Here is an 18,624-nt window from a genome sequence, read left to right as displayed (position 1 = left end):
TGTTGCTACTGTCCCATTTATTCCATGGGCTCTAACTTTGCTGACAAGTTTGTTACATGGCACTTTATCAAATGCCTTTTGGAAGTACATGTACACATCAATTGCAATTCCCTCATCAACCGTCTCTGTTACCTCATCAAAAAATCTCAAGCAAGTTGGTTAAACATGATTTGCCCTTAACAAATCCTTGCTGGCTTTCCTTAATTAATCCACATTTGTCCAAGTGACTATTAATTTTGTCCTGAATTATAGGTTTTAAAGATTTCCCACCTCTGAGGGTAAACTGACTGGACTGTAGTTGCTGGGCTTGTCCTTACACTCTTTTTTTTGACCAAGGGTGTAACATTTGCAGTTTTCAAGTCCTCTGGCACTATACCATGTATCTAATGAGGATTGCAAGATTATGGTTAGTGCCTCCGCAATTTCCACTCTTACTGCCCTAAGTATCCTTGGATACATCTCATCCTGTCCTAGTGACTTATATTGCAGCAATCCTCCATTCCCCACTCTTTGTCCCTGCACAGAAAGTGAGAGGCAGGCTCCTTGGGGACAATAATTATGCCTCATGACTCCTCTCAGGAATCCATGTCTGGCAGCCAAACTATGCTATAATCAGATCCATTGGTCAACTAGAGTCATCACCGAGGAGACCTTTGGATTCCTCTAGCTATGACTCCATTGCCTGGACAAATTTGGTGGTTTCCTCCAAAACTGGTCAGAAACAGTGTCCTGTATGATAGTGGTTTGCTGTATAACTTTGTAACAGGAACAACCCATGAAGCCAGTATTAAATCAAGTACCTTCAGCATAATGACGGAGGCAACAGGGATGGTACTCACGATGGTGAGGAAGTGGGATGGCTCCAACACCTGCCCACTGCTAGAACTCTGCAACAGAAGCTCATTAAACAGTGTTTCAGTGAATAATTACTGTTCCTCTGCAGTGACAGTCATCTTTAACATCTGTCACTCTTCTTCCAACCTCCAATAAACTACATCGGCCCAAAGTCCAACATTGATATTTGTCACCTGACATTTTAAGATCACTAGCTACTACAAAGATTTCAAAAAGATTTATCATTTTACTAGTTTACACAAATACCTTCACATAGTTTTAAGTGACCTCTCACCTACTCTAATCCTAATGTTAGAAGATGGGCAAAATGGTCTAATTATCATTTTCTTTTCAACTTCCTGTCTTTGTTGGAGAAAGTAACTATACTCCACTGCAATACAGATGAGAATAGGATCATGTGTTACAGACAGGTGAGAGATGATGGGAATGTTTAGTTTAGTTTAGAGATACAGCACTGAAACAGGCCCTTCGGCCCACCGAGTCTGTGCCGACCATCAACCACCCATTTATGCTAATCCTTCACTAATCCCATATTCCTACCACATCTCCACCTGTCCCTATATTTCCCTACCACCTACCTATACTAGGGGCAATTTATAATGGCCAATTAACCTATCAACCTGCAAGTCTTTGGCATGTGGGAGGAAACCGGAGCACCCGGAGGAAACCCACGCAGACACAGGGAGAACTTGCAAATTCCACACAGGCAGTACCCAGAATTGAACCCGGGTCGCTGGAGCTGTGAGGCTGTGGTGCTAACCACTGAATGGTTCCCCCTTTTCCACCTTGAAACTGACTGAAGACAGCATCTTTTTTTTAAAAGGCGTTTTAACCCCCAAGTGCTTTAATTGTCAAGAACAGACAAATGACAGGTTTTCTCATAAGTTTAAAAGAAAGATAAATGTTTATTACACAACATCTGAAATATTCTCAACAGCACCCATTCTCACACTCATACAGATACACACACACTCAAGAAAAGATAGAGATTATAAAGCTGACATGCATTCGGTCTGATGATTTTTAATGAGTCCTCTGTTAAACTTGCTTTTCCCTGGTGTGAAGACTTGAAATGGTGCAGGCCTGTGATCTTTTCCCTTGTTCACTGAAGAAAGATTTGGGTGGTTCAGAAAGACGGATGCACTGCTGTAGACTGCTCTTGTTATATTCCAGCCAAAGGTGAAGTCTTGGTAGGATTTCTCAGGTAGTGAGTTCAAGGCTAAAGGCCATTCACTGCCTACATGTCATTCAAAGCTGGTAATCTTAGGCAGGGTTCTTTCTCTTCGCTGGCATAGATGGATCTCTCTCTTTGTCCACCCAGAATATACCTTTTTAAAAAACTCCTGATCAGAATCGTAGTTTCTATCATGTTACCAGAGTTTCTCTTCCACTGAATTCATAAGTAGTTTCTGACGGTGAGGCAATTGTTAGACAATGGAGTCTGGATCATCATCATCTCACCTTGAGAAAGTAGGGCTATTCACACCCATTCTTTGGAATTTCAGTTTGGAGTCCAAAAGTCTGAGACAGTATTATTAACCCAATCAGTTGGAGAGAAGTGGCCATTGTCACAGCCAAGGTTGTTTGCTTTTTAATGGCTTCTCGGGGATCTATCCAGAAAGGTTGTTTGTATTTTAATAACTTCTCCAAGACTTGTCCAGACATGAAAACTAGCTCAGAGTTCTTGTAGTCCTCAATGTATTGGCAGGAATGGAAGGGTCACCTGACCTTTTACTCCATTTTGTTTACAAGAGAAGTGCCCATTTTCTGGTTTACTTCATAAGTTAATTTTATAGTTCATAAGTTCGGATTGCATGGGTGTGACACATGGAAATGACCTCTCCACTGCATCACATGCAATGACTTTGTTTTGCACCTCCAAGTTATCACCTTCAAAGTTCCCAAGGATCCATCCTTGGTTTCTCTTCATTTTTGTCTTCATACTGCCCCTTGGCAACAACATCTTCAGACATGAGATGTTTCCACATGTAAACTAATGATGTCCAATTCTAGCTTTCCAACACTTCTCGACTCCCTACCTCTGTGACACCAGTCTGCTTGTCATCCAGATTTAGATGAGCTGCAATTTCCTCCATTGGGAAAATTGAAGCTATCATCCTTAACCTCATCACAAACCCCATACACTCAACAATGTTTCCATCCCCCATCCCAGCCACTGTCTCAGGTTGAACCAGACTGTTTGAAGAACTGCCATCCTATCTGACTCCAAGCTGAGCTTCTGACCCCATACCCTCTTCATTAAAAAGACTGTTTACTTCCACCTTTATAACAAGATATATCTCTACTTCAACTTTAGCCCATCTGCTGCTGAAACCCTCATTGATGCCTTTGTCACCTCCATATTTTATTCCCATGTTGTTCTGGCCAGCATCCCATCATCCACCTTCTGTCATCTTTTGCTCATCAAAAACTCTGCTGCCAATATCTTAGACTACAGCAAATCCTGGTCGCTCATCACCCCTGTCCTTGTTAACCTAGATTTGCTGCTGGTCTTCCAAAATTTTGATGTCTCAAACTTATATTTAAATACCACCACTGTTTTGCCTTTCTCTATCTCTAGCTCCCTCCAACACTATAATCCCACTCCACAACTCTTTGTTCCTCAGCCTCTGGCTTGTGCATTCTCTCCCTACCCCTCCCTTCACCCCTCCAGGGCTGCTACTTAGGCCCAACAGTCTGGTTTACGTCCCCTCCTTAGTATCCAACTCTTTGATCAAGCTTTTAGTCACCACTTTAATATCTTCTTCTTTGACTCTGGATCTTTTTTTTTCCTATTTTCTGTGAAGCACCTTGGAAAATGTTCTATGTTAAAGGCACTATATAAATACATGCTCGTCAAATGTGCTGCATCACTGTGTAGTTAGTGATGCAACCTCTTTGATTTCATTAGCAAATATGAGTTAGGGTATAAGAAAGACTTATTGCATGTAAAGAATGTCTGTCAGGATTAAGAAAACAAGAATTGAAATTAATAATTTTATATTTCAGTCATTAATATCTATTTGTGACACTAACTTACGCTTCATTTTCTTCTCTGTGTTTTGCAACCAGTCCATCCAGCAGTGTATCTGCAAAGCTTTTTGCTTTTTCTGCCAGCCCATGCTTTATGTCCTCACAATCCAATCGCACCATATGAAAGTGGGCAATTTTTATTAAACTCATGATCTCCACTGCCAAGAGACGAAATTGATCTATAAACTTAACAGAAATTACTGAATTATTGAGATGTAAAGAGAGAACTAATGGGTTATGAGTGTAAATAAGAAAATGCCACCTAAACGTTAATATTACATTAAAGGTTTACTGTTAGATTTCTTCTCCTTTACTAATTTCCCTCTCTGTCTTTCTCTCCTAATCTTTTTACTTCCTTCTTCTCCTGAAGTAAGTCAGTCAGTCCTGCAGGAATATAGCACTTTGGCTGTGGAATGTTACTACTCGCATAACTTCATTCAAATGGTAAGACAGGCAGAAGTTTACAAACAGAATAGAGACATCCTATGAGCTGAAGACAAGTCGTGGATGGGTTGGAGTAAAATTCCCATCCAACTGGTTAAGCCAAAGCCAAGGAAACACTTTGAGGAACAAAAAAAAACATACAGGAAAGAAGGCACATGACATAGGAAAACCTTGCCAATGTTGTGGAGCCAAGAAGACCACAGACAAGAGCAGTGCCCAGAAAGTAAAACTGAGTGTTTTAAGTGTGGGAAAAACTGGACACTTTTGGAAGATGTTCCAAAGCAAGACTTCTTCACTTAATGATACAAAACAGAAGACCTTCAAGCAAAGAGTCGTGAATAAAGTACAACAGTACCCAAAAAGAAAGAACCAGGAGAATTCTAGGGAGAAATCAGTAATCCAAACCAAGCTATCTATGTGAATGGACACCTCACAAATTTTAAACTTGACACAGGGGCTACCGTCGTGGTATTGTCCGACCAAGAGACTTGGGTGAAGAGACATTACCTGTAATAGACAGATATATAGTTGTATATAAATATATATATACAGTGGGACACAACTGCGAGTAAAAAGCAAACTCCAAGCAACTCTTCAGCATAGAGGCAGACAACTGGTAGAGACCTGATCCAAGAATTTTCTTTACTGAGCATGAATGCATGCTTGTAACTGCAGTTAATTAAAAAGGTAGCCAAAGTCAAGCACACAAAGATAAACAATTGCTTTCAAACAGAATTCCGGAAGCTGTTCACAGGATTCAGAAAACTAAAGAAGGAGTACAGGATCACTCTGAAGGAAGGGACCAGATCAGTGTGTATCTTCACACCAAGAAGAATATCTCATCCTATTAACCAAAGTCTAAGAATAATTGGAGGAGATGACAAGAATAGGCGTTATCTCTCTGGTAGCACGATCAACTGAGTAGTGTTCAGCCATGCTTCCTGCAAGCAGACAGAAGTTGTAAAAAATACAGCAAGCAGAGAAAAATGACAAAGAGTGCATTCACATTAGACAATATCGTACACATGGGTGGCCACAAGAAAGTCCAGGAGGAAGAACAATGAAAACGTTCCATGAATATAGGAAATATTTTGCCATCATTGACGACTTATTAGTTTATAATGACAGAATTGTTATTCCTACTTTTTCTAATTTAAAAAAAAAATTATTTTTATTTTAGAGATACAGTACTGAAACAGGCCCTTCGGCCCACCGAGTCTGTGCCGACCATTAACCGCCCATTTATACTAATCCTACATTAATCCCATATTCCTACCACAACCCCACCTTCCCTCGATTCCCCTACCACCTATCTACACTAGAGGCAATTTACAATGGCCAATTTACCTACCAACCTGCAAGTCTTTGGCTGTGGGAGGAAACCGGAGCACCCAGCGAAAACCCACGCAGTCACAGGGAGAACTTGCAAACTCCGCACAGGCAGTACCCATACTTCAATGAAATCCGATATCTTAGACCGATTACATCAAGGCCCATTTGGGTATAACCAAGTGCAGAGCAAGGGCACAATCTTCGGTATGGTGGCCTAGTATATCTAAGGATATCGCGACCATGATCAACTACTGTCAGGCATGCGTGATACAGAGGCCAAAACAGCATGAACCACTGTTGACTATCCAATTTCCAACTGGACCTTGGCAAAGGCTAGGCATGGATTTATTTATGTTTGGTGGGAAGTCATATATCATCATTATCAATTATTTTTCCAGGTGGATGGAAGTCAGACGATTACATTCTACGACCACCAAGGTAGTTATCAGATTCCTTACGGACATCTTCGCAACACATGGAATTCCAGATGAAATATTATCAGACAACAAACCACAGTTCACAAACGAGTATTTTACCCAGTTTGCTGTGAAGATGGACTTTCAGCATCTTATGAGCTCACCAAGGTATTCACAGTCCAATAGCGAGGCAGAACGATGTGTGAGAACCATAAAATCTTTACTAAAGAAAAATGAAGATCTTCCTATCTCACTCCTAGTTTATCATTCAACGCCACTGCTGTGTGGATTATCACCAGCAGAATTACTAATGGGAAGGAAGTTAAGAAAACAGCTTGCAGTGTTGCCTCAACAATTAATGCCTGGATTGAAGACTCAAGACTATGAGAAAGCTCAAGAAAGAGAAAACCCCTACAGAAGGAAACAAACCTGGAATTAAAATAGATTTCGAGCAATAAGCTTACCCAAATTAAACAATGGTCAAACAGTATGGACACGTGACCTGGAATGAGAAGGTACAGTATCCATAAGCATGAAGACTATCAGCAATCGTATGTTATACAAACAAATGAAGGGAACATACAAAGGAATCGGAGAAATATCATTCCGATTCGGCAAAAGCAACAGCCAATAATCCACGTGCAACATCCAGATGAAGATGACCAAACCCAAACTGAATGAAATACAACAACCTGTAGAAGAAAAAACCACACCAGCAACCTAGACTTCCTACGAAGATTACTGATCATCCCAGACAGATTACAACCAGATCGGGAAATGTTGTCAAACCTCCAATGAGACTAAATCTATAAAGTCAGAGATTTACGGGGGAAGACAGAGTAGTAGAAAAGTCATAAATGTATATATGTTTGGAAAATGTTGGATAAAGACTTGGGGGGAGATGTAGTGTAAAGGGTTAATACTGAAGATAATGGGAGAGACCCCTCCCACTGTACGAGTGATGATATAACAGTCACATGAGATAGGCTGGAGAAGAAGGAGTAGCACATTTGATGCGAGCTTAGAACATAAGAACTAGGAGCAGGAGTAGGCAATTCAGCCCCTCGAGCCTGCTCCGCCATTCAATACGATCATAGCTGATCTCATCTTGGCCTCGACTCCACTTTCCTGCCTGTTCTCCATAACCCTTCAACCCATTTCTAATTAATAATCTATCTATCTCCTCCTTAAATCTACCCAATGTCCCGGCATCAACCGCACTCTGGGGTAGTGAATTCCACAGATTCACGACCCTTTGAGAGAAGTAATTTCTCCTCATCTCTGTTTTAAATCTGCTACCCCTTATGCTAAAACTATGACCTAGATTGCCCCACAAGAGGAAACATCCTCTCTACGTCCACTTTGTCAATCCCCTTAATCATCTTATATACCTCAATTAGATTTTCTCTCATTCTTCTAAACTCCAGAGAGTAAAGGCCTAAACTGCTCAATCTCTCTTCATAAGACAAGCCCCCCCATCTCTGGAATCAATCTAGTGAACCTCCTCTGAACTGCCTCCAATGCAACTACATCCTTTCAAGTAAGGGGACCAAAACTGTACGCAATACTCCAGGTGGGGTCTCACCAATGCCTTGTACAGTTGCAGCAACTCTTCCCTACTTTTATACTCTATCCCTTTAGCAATAAATGCCAAAATTCCATTCGCCTTCCTTATCACCTGCTGTACCTGCAAACTAGCTTTCTGCAAAGGTGGCTTGCAGAGAGTGTATATAGTAACTGTAAATAATAGAGTTGTTAGTTAACTTATACCGGAGTCTAAGACTTTCTCTCGAACGCCCTACAACTCAACTTATACAAACCCAACCACGCAACAGCATGCAGCAGCAGTGATGTAAGCAAGTAGTTAAACAACCAATCACATTGAAGAATTCACAAACTGCAAACCAGGAAGTTAGAAGCACTTAATATTCACACTTAATTTAAATTTTCAGATACTGAAATAAATAAATATGATTGGATTAAGTCAGAAGCTAAAATAAACAAACTTCCAAAAAAAATTATTTGAAAGATGTAGACTTTTTTCTTTGTTCAGGGGATGTAGTGTCGCTGGCTAGGCCAGCATTTATTGCCCATCCCTAATTGCCCTCGAGAAGGTGGTGATGAGCTGCCTTCTTGAACTGCTGCAGGTCCTGGGGTGTAGGTAGACCAACAGTGCTGTTCAGAAGGGAGTTCCAGGATCTTGACCCAGTGACAGTGAAGGAACAGTGATATAGTTCCAAGTCAGGATGGTGTGTAGCTTGGAGGAAATGGTGTTCCCATGTGTCTATTTTCCTTGTCCTTCTTGGCAATAAAGGTTGTTGGTTTGGAAGGAGCTGTCAAAGGAACCCAGTGAGTTGCTGTAGTCCATTTTGTATATCATAGAATAGAATCATAGAATGGTTACAGCACAGGAGGTCATTCAACCCATAATGTCCATGCTGGTTCTCTGCAAGAGCAACACACCTAGTCCCACTCTCTGGCCTTTTCCCTATAGCCCTGCAAACTTTTCCTCTTTAGATATTTGTCCAATTCTCTTTTGAAGGCTTCGATTGAATCTGCCTCCACCACACTTTCAGGCGAAGCATTCCAGATTCTAATCGCACACTGCGTAAAAAAGTTTTGCCTCTTGTCGCCTCTGGTTCTTTGGCCAATCATCTTAAATCAGTGAACTCTGGTTCTCGATCCCTTGACCAATGGGAACATTTTCACCTTATCTACTCTGTCCAGACCCCTCATGATGTTGAACACCTCTATCAAATCTCCTCTCAACCTTCTCTTCTCCAAGGAGAACAGATCCAGCTTCTCCAACCTATCCATGTAACTGAAATTCTTCATCCCTGGAACTATTCTCATGAATCTTTTTTGCACCCTCTCTAATGCCTTAACATCCTTCTGAAAGTGTGGTGCCCAGAACTGGATGCAATACTCCAGCTGGGGCTGATCTAGTGTTTTAGTTTAGTTTAGTTTAGAGATACAGCACTGAAACAGGCCCTTCGGCCCACCGAGTCTGTGCCGACCATCAACCACCCATTTATACTAATCTTACACTAATCCCATATTCCTACCACATTCCCACCTGTCCCTATATTTCCCTACCACCTACTTATACTAGGGGCAATTTATAATGGCCAATTTACCTACCAACCTGCAAGTCTTTTGGCTTGTGAGAGGAAACCGGAGCACCCGGAGAAAACCCACGCAGACACAGGGAGAACTTGCAAACTCCAAACAGGCAGTACCCAGAATTGAACCCGGGTCGCTGGAGCTGTGAGGCTGTTGCACAGTGTTATGAAGGTGCTTCCATTTTAAAAAATATTTAAGGCCTCGTGTTTTAGAATTGTGAAGATGGATTCATTGAAAGACTGAAGTGATTCCATAGATTCTGGAATTTATCATTTTTTTAAAAAAATGGTCATTGGAAGGACTTGAGCTTTCTGTTTTAAACAACATATACTGGATGTCACATGTCTTCAGCTAAGCAAACAGCAGGTGCCTTCTAACTATCAGAGTTGTTTATAGAGAAGTGACTTGTCAAGGATGTATGGTGGTCAAGAGTGGGTTTCATTTTTGAATACTGTTTTGAGTCAGTTGGAGGTCAGCCTGCTAAAAGAGAAGACCAGTTCATCTTTTCTCCACCTCTTTGAGAAACCCTTAGAATCAAGTGCAAGAAATAGAGAAACTTCAGTAGCATTTCTCCTGAGAAGCTTCTGGAAGACTTCCTCTTGACATCTCCTGAATGAACGGCTTCTGAAAAGATCCCAGTGACCCATCTATGTGTACTTGGATGCCAGACTGTAGGCCAACTGGAACATAACATATCTTATCCTTTTTCTTCAAGAATTAACAAGTACTTTGGCCAAAGTATCTTTATTTTTCCTTTAACTGGGATATGTGTGTGTGGGGGGTGGGGGGGGAGGAGTGTGTGTTGGGTATTTAGAAGGGAAATATATACATTTACTGTCATATTTCAAACTGTTTGTTAAAGCTTTGCATCTTTATTGACTAAGTCTTGTTTCATAATAAATCAATACTTTTGTTGTTTTGTTGTTGAAACCTGATTGGTGGATTTTATTCTGAAATAAAAATAGAGTTTATAATTGGCTGTATCAGTAACTGGGTACACAGTTAAACATGTGTACCCATGCTGCCACTGTCCCATTTATTCCATGGGGTTCAACTTTGCCTGCAAGCCTGTAATGTGGTACTTTATCAAATGCCTTTTGGAAGTCCATGTACACCACATCAACAGCATTACCCTCATCAAACCTCTCCATTACCTCATCAAAAAACTCAAACAAGTTCTTTTCTTTATTAGCCGAGGTATAGAATACAAGAGCAGGGAGGTTATGCTGGAACTGTATAGCTCATTGGTTAGGCCACAACTTGAGTACCATGTGCAGTTCTGGTCACCTCATTACAAAAAGAATGTAATTGCACTAGAGAAGGGACAGAGGAGATTTATGAAGATATTGTCACGACTGGAAAAATGCAACTATGAGGAAAGATTGAATAGGCTGGGGTTGTTCTCCTTGGAACAGAGAAGGCCAAGGGGAGATATGATTGAAATGTGCAAAATTTTGAGGGGCCTGGATAGAGTGGAGGTGAAGGCTCTATTCACCTTAGCAGAGAGGTCAGTGATGAGGGGACATAGAGTTAAAGTGATTGGTAGAAAAAGTAGAGGGGAGATAAGGAAAGAATTTTTCACCCAGAGGGTGGTGGGGTTCTGGAACTCCATGCCTGAAAGGGTAGTTGAGGCAGAGACCCTCAACTCATTCAAAAGGAGACTGGATATGCACCTCAAGTGCTGTAATCTGCAAGGCTACAGACCAAATACTGGAAGGTGGGATTAGAATAGGTGGATCGTTTTTCGGCTGGCATAGACACAAGGGCCTTAAACTTTCTATGATTCTAAGTTAGTTAAACATGATGTGGCCTTAACAAATCTGTGCTGGCTTTCCATAATTAATCCACATTTGTCCAAATGACTGTTTATTTTGTCCCAAATTATCGTTTCCAATGGGACACACCGCAGCCACTGTGCACCAGTGGTGGAGAGATTGAATAATTAAGCCCATGGTTGGGGTGCCAAACAAGTAAGCTGCTTTGTCCTGGATGGTGTCGAGCTTCTTGAGTGTTGGAGCTGTATTCATCCAAGCAAGTGGAGAGTTTTCCATCACACTCCTATCTGTGCCTTGTAGATGATGGAAAGGCTTTGTTTTACTCCAGAAAGCCAGTTGGTGAATGATAAAACTGGAGCCAATCTTTACACACTTATTTATTTATTTATGGAGTGACACATTACAAGCAAACATCACCTAACGCAACAACCATTGCTTTAGTTTGTGCCTATTTATAGGGAGTCATATGAATGCTCTGTTAACGACCACAAGATTTATACAATTAAACACAATTAATATACAATAAACAGAGACTCTTCTCTCTCTTTAAATACAAATTAGAGTTTATATGCATAACCAAAATTTCAAAACAAATTAAATCAAAAACCTCCATTTTTTTTCAAAGCATTTCATTGCAAGACATCCCTCCTCTAAGACCCGTAACATATTTTTTGTAGATGCATTTCTTTTTGTAAAATTATCAGACAGTTGATGACTCGAATCCACCCATTTAATGAGATTTCCTTTCACTCCAGCATTTGTTTCAAGACAGTAAGGTCAATCTGTAACCTTTTCTCACTCACACTTCTCATAGAATGTGCATTATCCTACAATGAACAATTATCTACATACTATCTTCAGTAGGTTCATTGCACAGAATCTCACTTAAAATATTTGACAAATAGAATCCCATAGCCATTGCCTCCACAAGAGCCAGTGTTTCAGCAGCTAAAGTACTTTTAACAACCCTTTTTATTTTCTTAGCTTCCCAAGCTAAAGAACATTTCCTATTTCCACCATAAGAAATATTATGAAACCAGCTGCACTAAACACCCACCAGGAAGATTAGCACGTGAAGCATTGCTAAAAATGACTAGTTTCATATTCCTTGGGTCACATAAGGATGGGAGCCTAAGTACACATTTCTTCAGTTTCTCCAAATCTTTAATGTTTTACTTGCCCTTACAATATTCTCAACTTTAGGCTATTTCATCATAGTACTTAACTCCAACATATCAAAACATAGCATCTGGTCGAGTCCGAGTCCCCAACCAGTTCAACTGAACAACGAAGCTTCACAATTGCTCCGTCTCTTCTTTAGATATAACATCAGTTTCTGTGGTCATTGACCACGATTAACCAGGATGGTAGTAACACTCTAAATAGATTATAGGATAAATTTAAAATTGGCAGTCAGGCTTGTGGATTTTAAATATATTTGTTTAAATATTAAGCAGAGTCGATCTGGAACAATTTAAAATCAACAATACTATTAACGTATTTCTCAACTTCTGCAGCATCACCGCATAAGAAATCATCAATAGGCATTATGAAAATGCCTGAATTTGTTCCTTTAAAAGACCAATAAAACATAGGGGGATCTGCTTTTATTTGAACACAACCTATTTTCAACAAAACAGATCTCACCAAAATACCACACTCTGGAAACAGCATTCAGGTCATAGACACATTGGTTTAGATCGTATACTTTTCCTTCTGCATCTCTTGCCCTTTTGGGCTGTTTCATAAACGCTACTCACTGAAAAGTATCACCCAATAGAAATGTGCCTCATATCAATTGATCTACATTCCCATGAACATGTGACCAAAAGAGCCAAAAAGATTTAAGATTACATTTCCAATTGAAAGAGAATCCACTCTAACATCTGTATCACCAAGTCACTCTTTAAAACCTCTCGTGACTATCCTCAGTTTAGCCTTATAAGTCCTATCTGCAAGGACTTTTTCAGTACAAATCCACCGATGTGACAAAGCTGGTTGCCCCTTTTTTTGGTAACTCAGAATAAACTCCAAACTCTCTCCAACTGTCTAATTTCCTTTTATTATTTATTTATTTTTGTTTTGCCTCTCATTAGTTTTTCCTGAAGTTTATTGGTAACTACTAGAAAGGACCTCTGCTTCTAGTTTAGTTCCAAGACTGTTCTGTGGCCTTTATTTTATGGTGCAATCCTATTCAAGCTCCGACCTCTGTCGGGACTACTACTGCAAGATCATACTCTTGCACTATCAGAGGGTCTTTCTCCTGGATGTGATTGTTTCCTGACACAAGAGTCACTTCCAGACCACCATTAGCATTTGCACTGCGTTTTCTTACTCTGCACCCTTTCACCCCATTTTGCCAGTCTCTGGACCTCACTTCTTGCCCATCAACCTGAACATTTAACCAAAATTTAAACTTGCCAGTAGCCTTTCCTGCATGTCCCCCAATTATTCCATCCCTCCTTTCAATAGACCTCTCTGGAATATATGTCACTCAAGTACCCAGGCTGGGCAACTGGCCTTTGGATGCAATAGTTCTGTAGTGTGTGCCATGATCACTCATATTACTGCTATCCAGCCCTTGATCTACCATATTCTGTTCCTCAGGACCTTTATCACAAAACACAAAAGCATTTGACATACAGGTGTCTCGTTTACTTCTATCAGCTGCTCAGAGCCTGAGATTTTGTGATTAATTCCAATTAATCATGATGAATGAACCTTAACAATTTGATTGCCATGTTTATTAAGTACTGTCTTGTCATCAGAGCCAATTAGCTTACCAGGGCCTTTCCATTCCCTATAATACACCAAATCTTCTGAATTAAGTTCTGTCTCGGATGTTCTTATACAATGCCTCAGAGCTCTCTGCATTTTCTCAGAGACCTCAGCTTTGATGAAAGCCCATCTTGCTGTAAGCAAAACATTCAAATGTGCAGAAAAATGAAACTAATTGCAGTACCTTCTAAAGCAGGAGGATTATCACACCATATAGAAGGCAAATTGGGATTTCGCCCACAGACTTTATACAGACGAATATCCTCCAATCATGTGGACTGAATTCTTCACGTGAACCACCCATAGAAACATAGAAAATAGGAGCAGGAGTAGGCTATTCGGCCCTTCGAGCCTGCTCCGCCATTCATTATGATCATGGCTGATCATCCAACTCAGTAACCTTTCGCCTCCCGCTTTCGTCCCATACCCTTTGATCCCTTTAGACCCAAGAGCTATATCCAACTCCTTCTTGAAAACATACAATGTTTTGACCTCAACTGCTTTCTGTGGTAGCGAATTCCACAGGCTCACCACTCTCTGGTTAAAGAAATTTCTCCTCTTCTCAGTCCTAAAAGATTTATCCCATATCTTTAGACTATGACCCCTGATTCTGGACTCCCCCACCATCGGGAACATCCTTCCTGCATCTACCCTGTCAAGTCCTGTTAGAATTTTATAGGTTTCTATGAGATTCCCCTCTCACTCTTCTGAACTCCAGCAAATATAATCCTAACCGACTCAATCTCTCCTCATAAGTCAGTCCCGCCATCCCAGAAATGAGTCTAGTAAACCTTCGCTGCACTCCCTCTATAGCAAGAACATCCTTCCTCAGATAAGGAGACCAAAACTGCTACAATATTCCAGGTGTGGCCTCACCAAGGCCCTGTATAATTGCAGCAAGACATCCCTGCTCCTATACTCGAATCCTCTCGCTATGAAGGCCAACATACCATTTGCCTTTTTTACCGCCTGTTGCACCTGCATGCTTACCTTCAGCGACTCGTGTACGAGAACAGCCAGGTCTCGCTGCATATACCCCTCTCTCAGTTTATAGCCATTCAGCTAATAATCTGCCTTCCTGTTTTTGCTACCAAAGTGGAGAACCTCACATTTATCCACATTATACTGCATCTGCCATGCATTAACCCACTCACTCAACTTGTCCAAATCACCCTGAAGCCTCTCTGCATCCTCCTCACGACTCACCCTCCCACCCAGTTTTGTGTTATCTGCAAATTTGGAGATATTGCATTTAGTTCCCTTATCTAAATCATTAATATATATTGTGAATAGCTGGGGTCCTAGCACCGATCCCTGCGGTACCTCACTAGTCACTGCCTGCCATTCAGAAAAAGACCCATTTATCCCTAACTCTTTGTTTCCTGTCTGCCAACCAATTTTCTATCTATCGCAATACACTATCCCTAATCCCATGCGCTTTAATTTTACATGCTTATCTCTAATGTGGGTCTTTGTCGAAAGCCTTCTGAAAGTCCAAATAAACCACAACCACTGGCTCCCCCTCATCAACTCTACTAGTTACATCCTCGAAGAATTCTAGTAGATTTGTCAAGCATAATTTCCCTTTCGTAACTCCATGCTGACTCTGCCAGATTCTACCACTGTTCTCTAAGTGCTCTGCTATAAAATCTTTGATAATGGACTCTAGAATTTTCCCCACTACCGACGTTAGGCTGACTGGTCTATGGAGTCATAGAGTCATACAGCACCGAAACAGGCCCTTCGGCCCACCGAGTCCGCACCAACCATCAACCACCCATTTATACTAATCCTACATTAATCCCATTTTCCCTCTCACATCCCCACCTTCCCTCAATTCTCCTACCACCTACCTACACTAGGGGCATTTTTTTCACAATGGCCAATTTACCTATCTCTCTACCTCCCTTTTTAAATAGTGGGGTTACATTAGCTCCCCTCCAATCTGTAGGAATTGTTCCAGAGTCTATAGAATCTTGGAAGATGACCACCTATGCGTCTGCTATTTCTAGAGCCACTTCCTTAAGTACTCTGGGATGCATACCATCAGACCCTGGGGATTTTTTCGGCCTGCAATCCCATCAATTTCCCCAACACCATTTCTCTACTAATACTGATTTCCTTCAGTTCCTCTCTCTCACTAAACCCTGTGTTCCCCAACATTTCTGGTATGATATTTGTGTGTTCCTTTGTGAAGACAGAACCAAAGTATGCATTTAGTTGGTCAGCCATTTCTTTGTTCCTCATAATAAATTCCCCTGTTTCTGACTGCAACGGACCTACATTTGCTTCACCAATCTTTTTCTCTTCACATACCTATAGAAACTTTTACAGTCAGTTTTTTTGTTCCCCGCAAGCTTGGTCTCGTACTCTATTTTTCCCTTCTTAATCAATCCCTTGGTCCTCCTTTGCTGAATTCTAAACTGCTCCCAATCCTCAGGTCTGTTGTTTTTTCTGGCAGATTTATATGCCTCTTCCTTGGATCTAATGCTATCTCTAATTTCCCTTGTAAGCCATGGTTTGGCTACCTTCCCCGTGAAAGGGCAGTTGTTATCTTGCAGTGTGGTTAATCAGCTAAACTTTATTCAGCATTTCATTGAAAAGTGCAGGATTCCTTTCACAGAGTCCATTGCTGAAAGGGTTTTCAGCTGCAGTATTCATGACCATGATGTTCATGTTTGTGCAGATGTCTCTGAACCTGTCATTGGAAAATTCCCTCCATTGTCAGTCAGAAACTTAGCTGGTGTTGCAAGTCCAGTCCCTATCCATTTCTCCATGTTTTTGTCTATAATAACCCATTTGTCCTTACTATGCATTATTCTAGAAAGATAAATCTGACTGCCAAGTCTACAAAATGTTGAATGAAAATATTTCTGTCTTTGTTACATATCTTTAGATCCACGACAACTACTTTATTAAAGTCACTTGTCGATAGAAGACTTACAATAGAATGTGGCAGCGTCCTCCAATACTTTTTATAGATTTTACATCATTCACTATTCTCTCCTATTAATCTCGCATACTTTTTCATCAACCACACCTGCATCCTTTAACAGGATTGTTAACCTTTGGTCAGTAAGGTGGGCAAATTGTCTATGTAACTTTAAGATAATGTTTGTTTCTTCCTCTTTTAATCTTATTATCTGATGCCATTAATACTTGTCTAACACCCTGATGAAAAAGATCAAGTTTCGTTAAGGAGATACAATATAGTCCTGGCTGGGTAAACAGGTCAACTGATTTTACAAAAATCATGCTCCATGTCAAGTTTCATTTGTGCTTTTTTCAAAGAAGGTTACTCAACAGCACAGTATCTCACTATAGACTGTATCTGTACTTAGAAAATGGCTTACTCAAGCAATTTCACAGGAAATTACAACTTTATTTAGTGACCTCAATGTACTATCACCAAGGCTAAATCAAGCAGTACTTTTATATTCTTTAACTTCGCATCTACCCTAGTGAATCAAGGCAACATGTTTAACCAATGTGTTCAACATACTGTCGAAGTACAAGCACTATCTAGCACTTGTTATGAAAGTGCTTCCATTTTTTATTAAATATTTTTTGAGGACTTATATTTGAATTGTGGAAATGGATTCATTTTGGAAGGCTGAAGATTTCATAGACGCTGGACTTTGTTTTGTTGTTGCAAGTTCATTGAAAGGACATTTGAGATGTTGTGTTTGAAAACAACCTTTACTAGATATCACATGCCTTAAGATAAATAAAGAACAGAAATCTTGGTGACTTGGGGGAGATGTTTACAGAGAAGAACACGAGTTTTTACAGGTATTTAAAAAGGAAAAGAGTAAGTAAAGTGAGTGTTGGTCCTCTAGAGAGTGAGAATGGGGAGTTCATAATAAATAATAAGGAAATAGCAGATGAAATGAACAAATATTTTGCTTCTGTCTTCACTATAGAGGATACAAAAACATTCCAGTAATAGCTGTAAATCAGGAGGTGGAAGGAAGAGAGGAACTTGGTGAAATTACAATCACCAGGGAAGGTGTATTGACCAAACCGATGGAGCTGCAGGCTGACAAGTCCCTGAGTCCTGATGGGCTTCATCCTGGGGTCTTAAAAGAGGTGGCTAATAAGGTAGTAGATGTGTTGGTGTTAATTTTTCAAAATTCTCTAGATTCTGGAAAGGTTCCATCAGACTGGAAAATAGCAAATATAACCCCTCTATTCAAGAACGTGGGAGGAGGCAGTAAACAGGTAACTATAGGCCAGTTAGCTTGACATCTATTGTGGGAAGGTGTTAGAATCAATCATTATGGAGGCTATAGCTGGGCACTTACAACATTCAAGGGAATCAGGAATAGTCAGCATGGCTTTGTGAAAGGGAGATAATTTTTAACCAATTTATTGGAGTTCTTTGAGAGAGTAACATGTGCCATGGATAAAGGGGAGCCCATTGACGTACCATACTTGGAATTTCAGAAGGCATTTGACAAGGTGCCACATAATTGCGCAAAGTAGGAGCGCGTGGTGTAATGGATAGCATATTAGCATGGATAGAAGATTGGCTGGCTGGCTGGCAGAAAACAGAGAGTATGCATAAATGGGTCCTTTTCTGAGTGGCAGGATGTGATGAGTGGAGTCCTGCAGGGGCCTCAACTTTTTACAATTTATATCAATGACTAAGATGAGGGGAGCAATGGCATGGTAGCTACATTTGCAGATGACACAAAGATAGGTAGGAAAGTATGTTGTGAAGAGGACATAAGGAGCTTGCAGATCGATATAGATAGGTTGAGTGAGTGGGCAAAAATCTGACAGATGGAGTATAATGTGGGAAAATGTGAAGTTGTTCACTTTGGCAGGAAGAATAAAAATGCAGAATATTACTTAAACGCAGAACT

General features: G+C 40.5%; 1 protein-coding gene across 4 annotated transcripts in view; it reads right to left on the bottom strand.

The window, feature by feature from the left end:
* Window positions 1-18,624, bottom strand: part of dnah12 (dynein, axonemal, heavy chain 12) — a 379,348-nt gene that overhangs the window by 290,580 nt on the left and 70,144 nt on the right. For all 4 annotated transcript variants that reach the window (XM_068051688.1, XM_068051689.1, XM_068051690.1 and 1 more), the window contains one exon: window positions 3,896-4,074. In XM_068051688.1, the coding sequence (XP_067907789.1) occupies window positions 3,896-4,074 (179 nt within the window). The remainder of the gene's footprint in view (window positions 1-3,895; window positions 4,075-18,624) is intronic.

Source organism: Heterodontus francisci, chromosome 19 (genome assembly GCF_036365525.1).
Source record: "Heterodontus francisci isolate sHetFra1 chromosome 19, sHetFra1.hap1, whole genome shotgun sequence".
In the NCBI taxonomy this organism is placed as follows: domain Eukaryota; kingdom Metazoa; phylum Chordata; class Chondrichthyes; order Heterodontiformes; family Heterodontidae; genus Heterodontus; species Heterodontus francisci.
The sequence above is the reverse complement of the archived record's forward strand: the minus strand, read 5'-3'. Positions and strand labels throughout refer to the sequence as shown.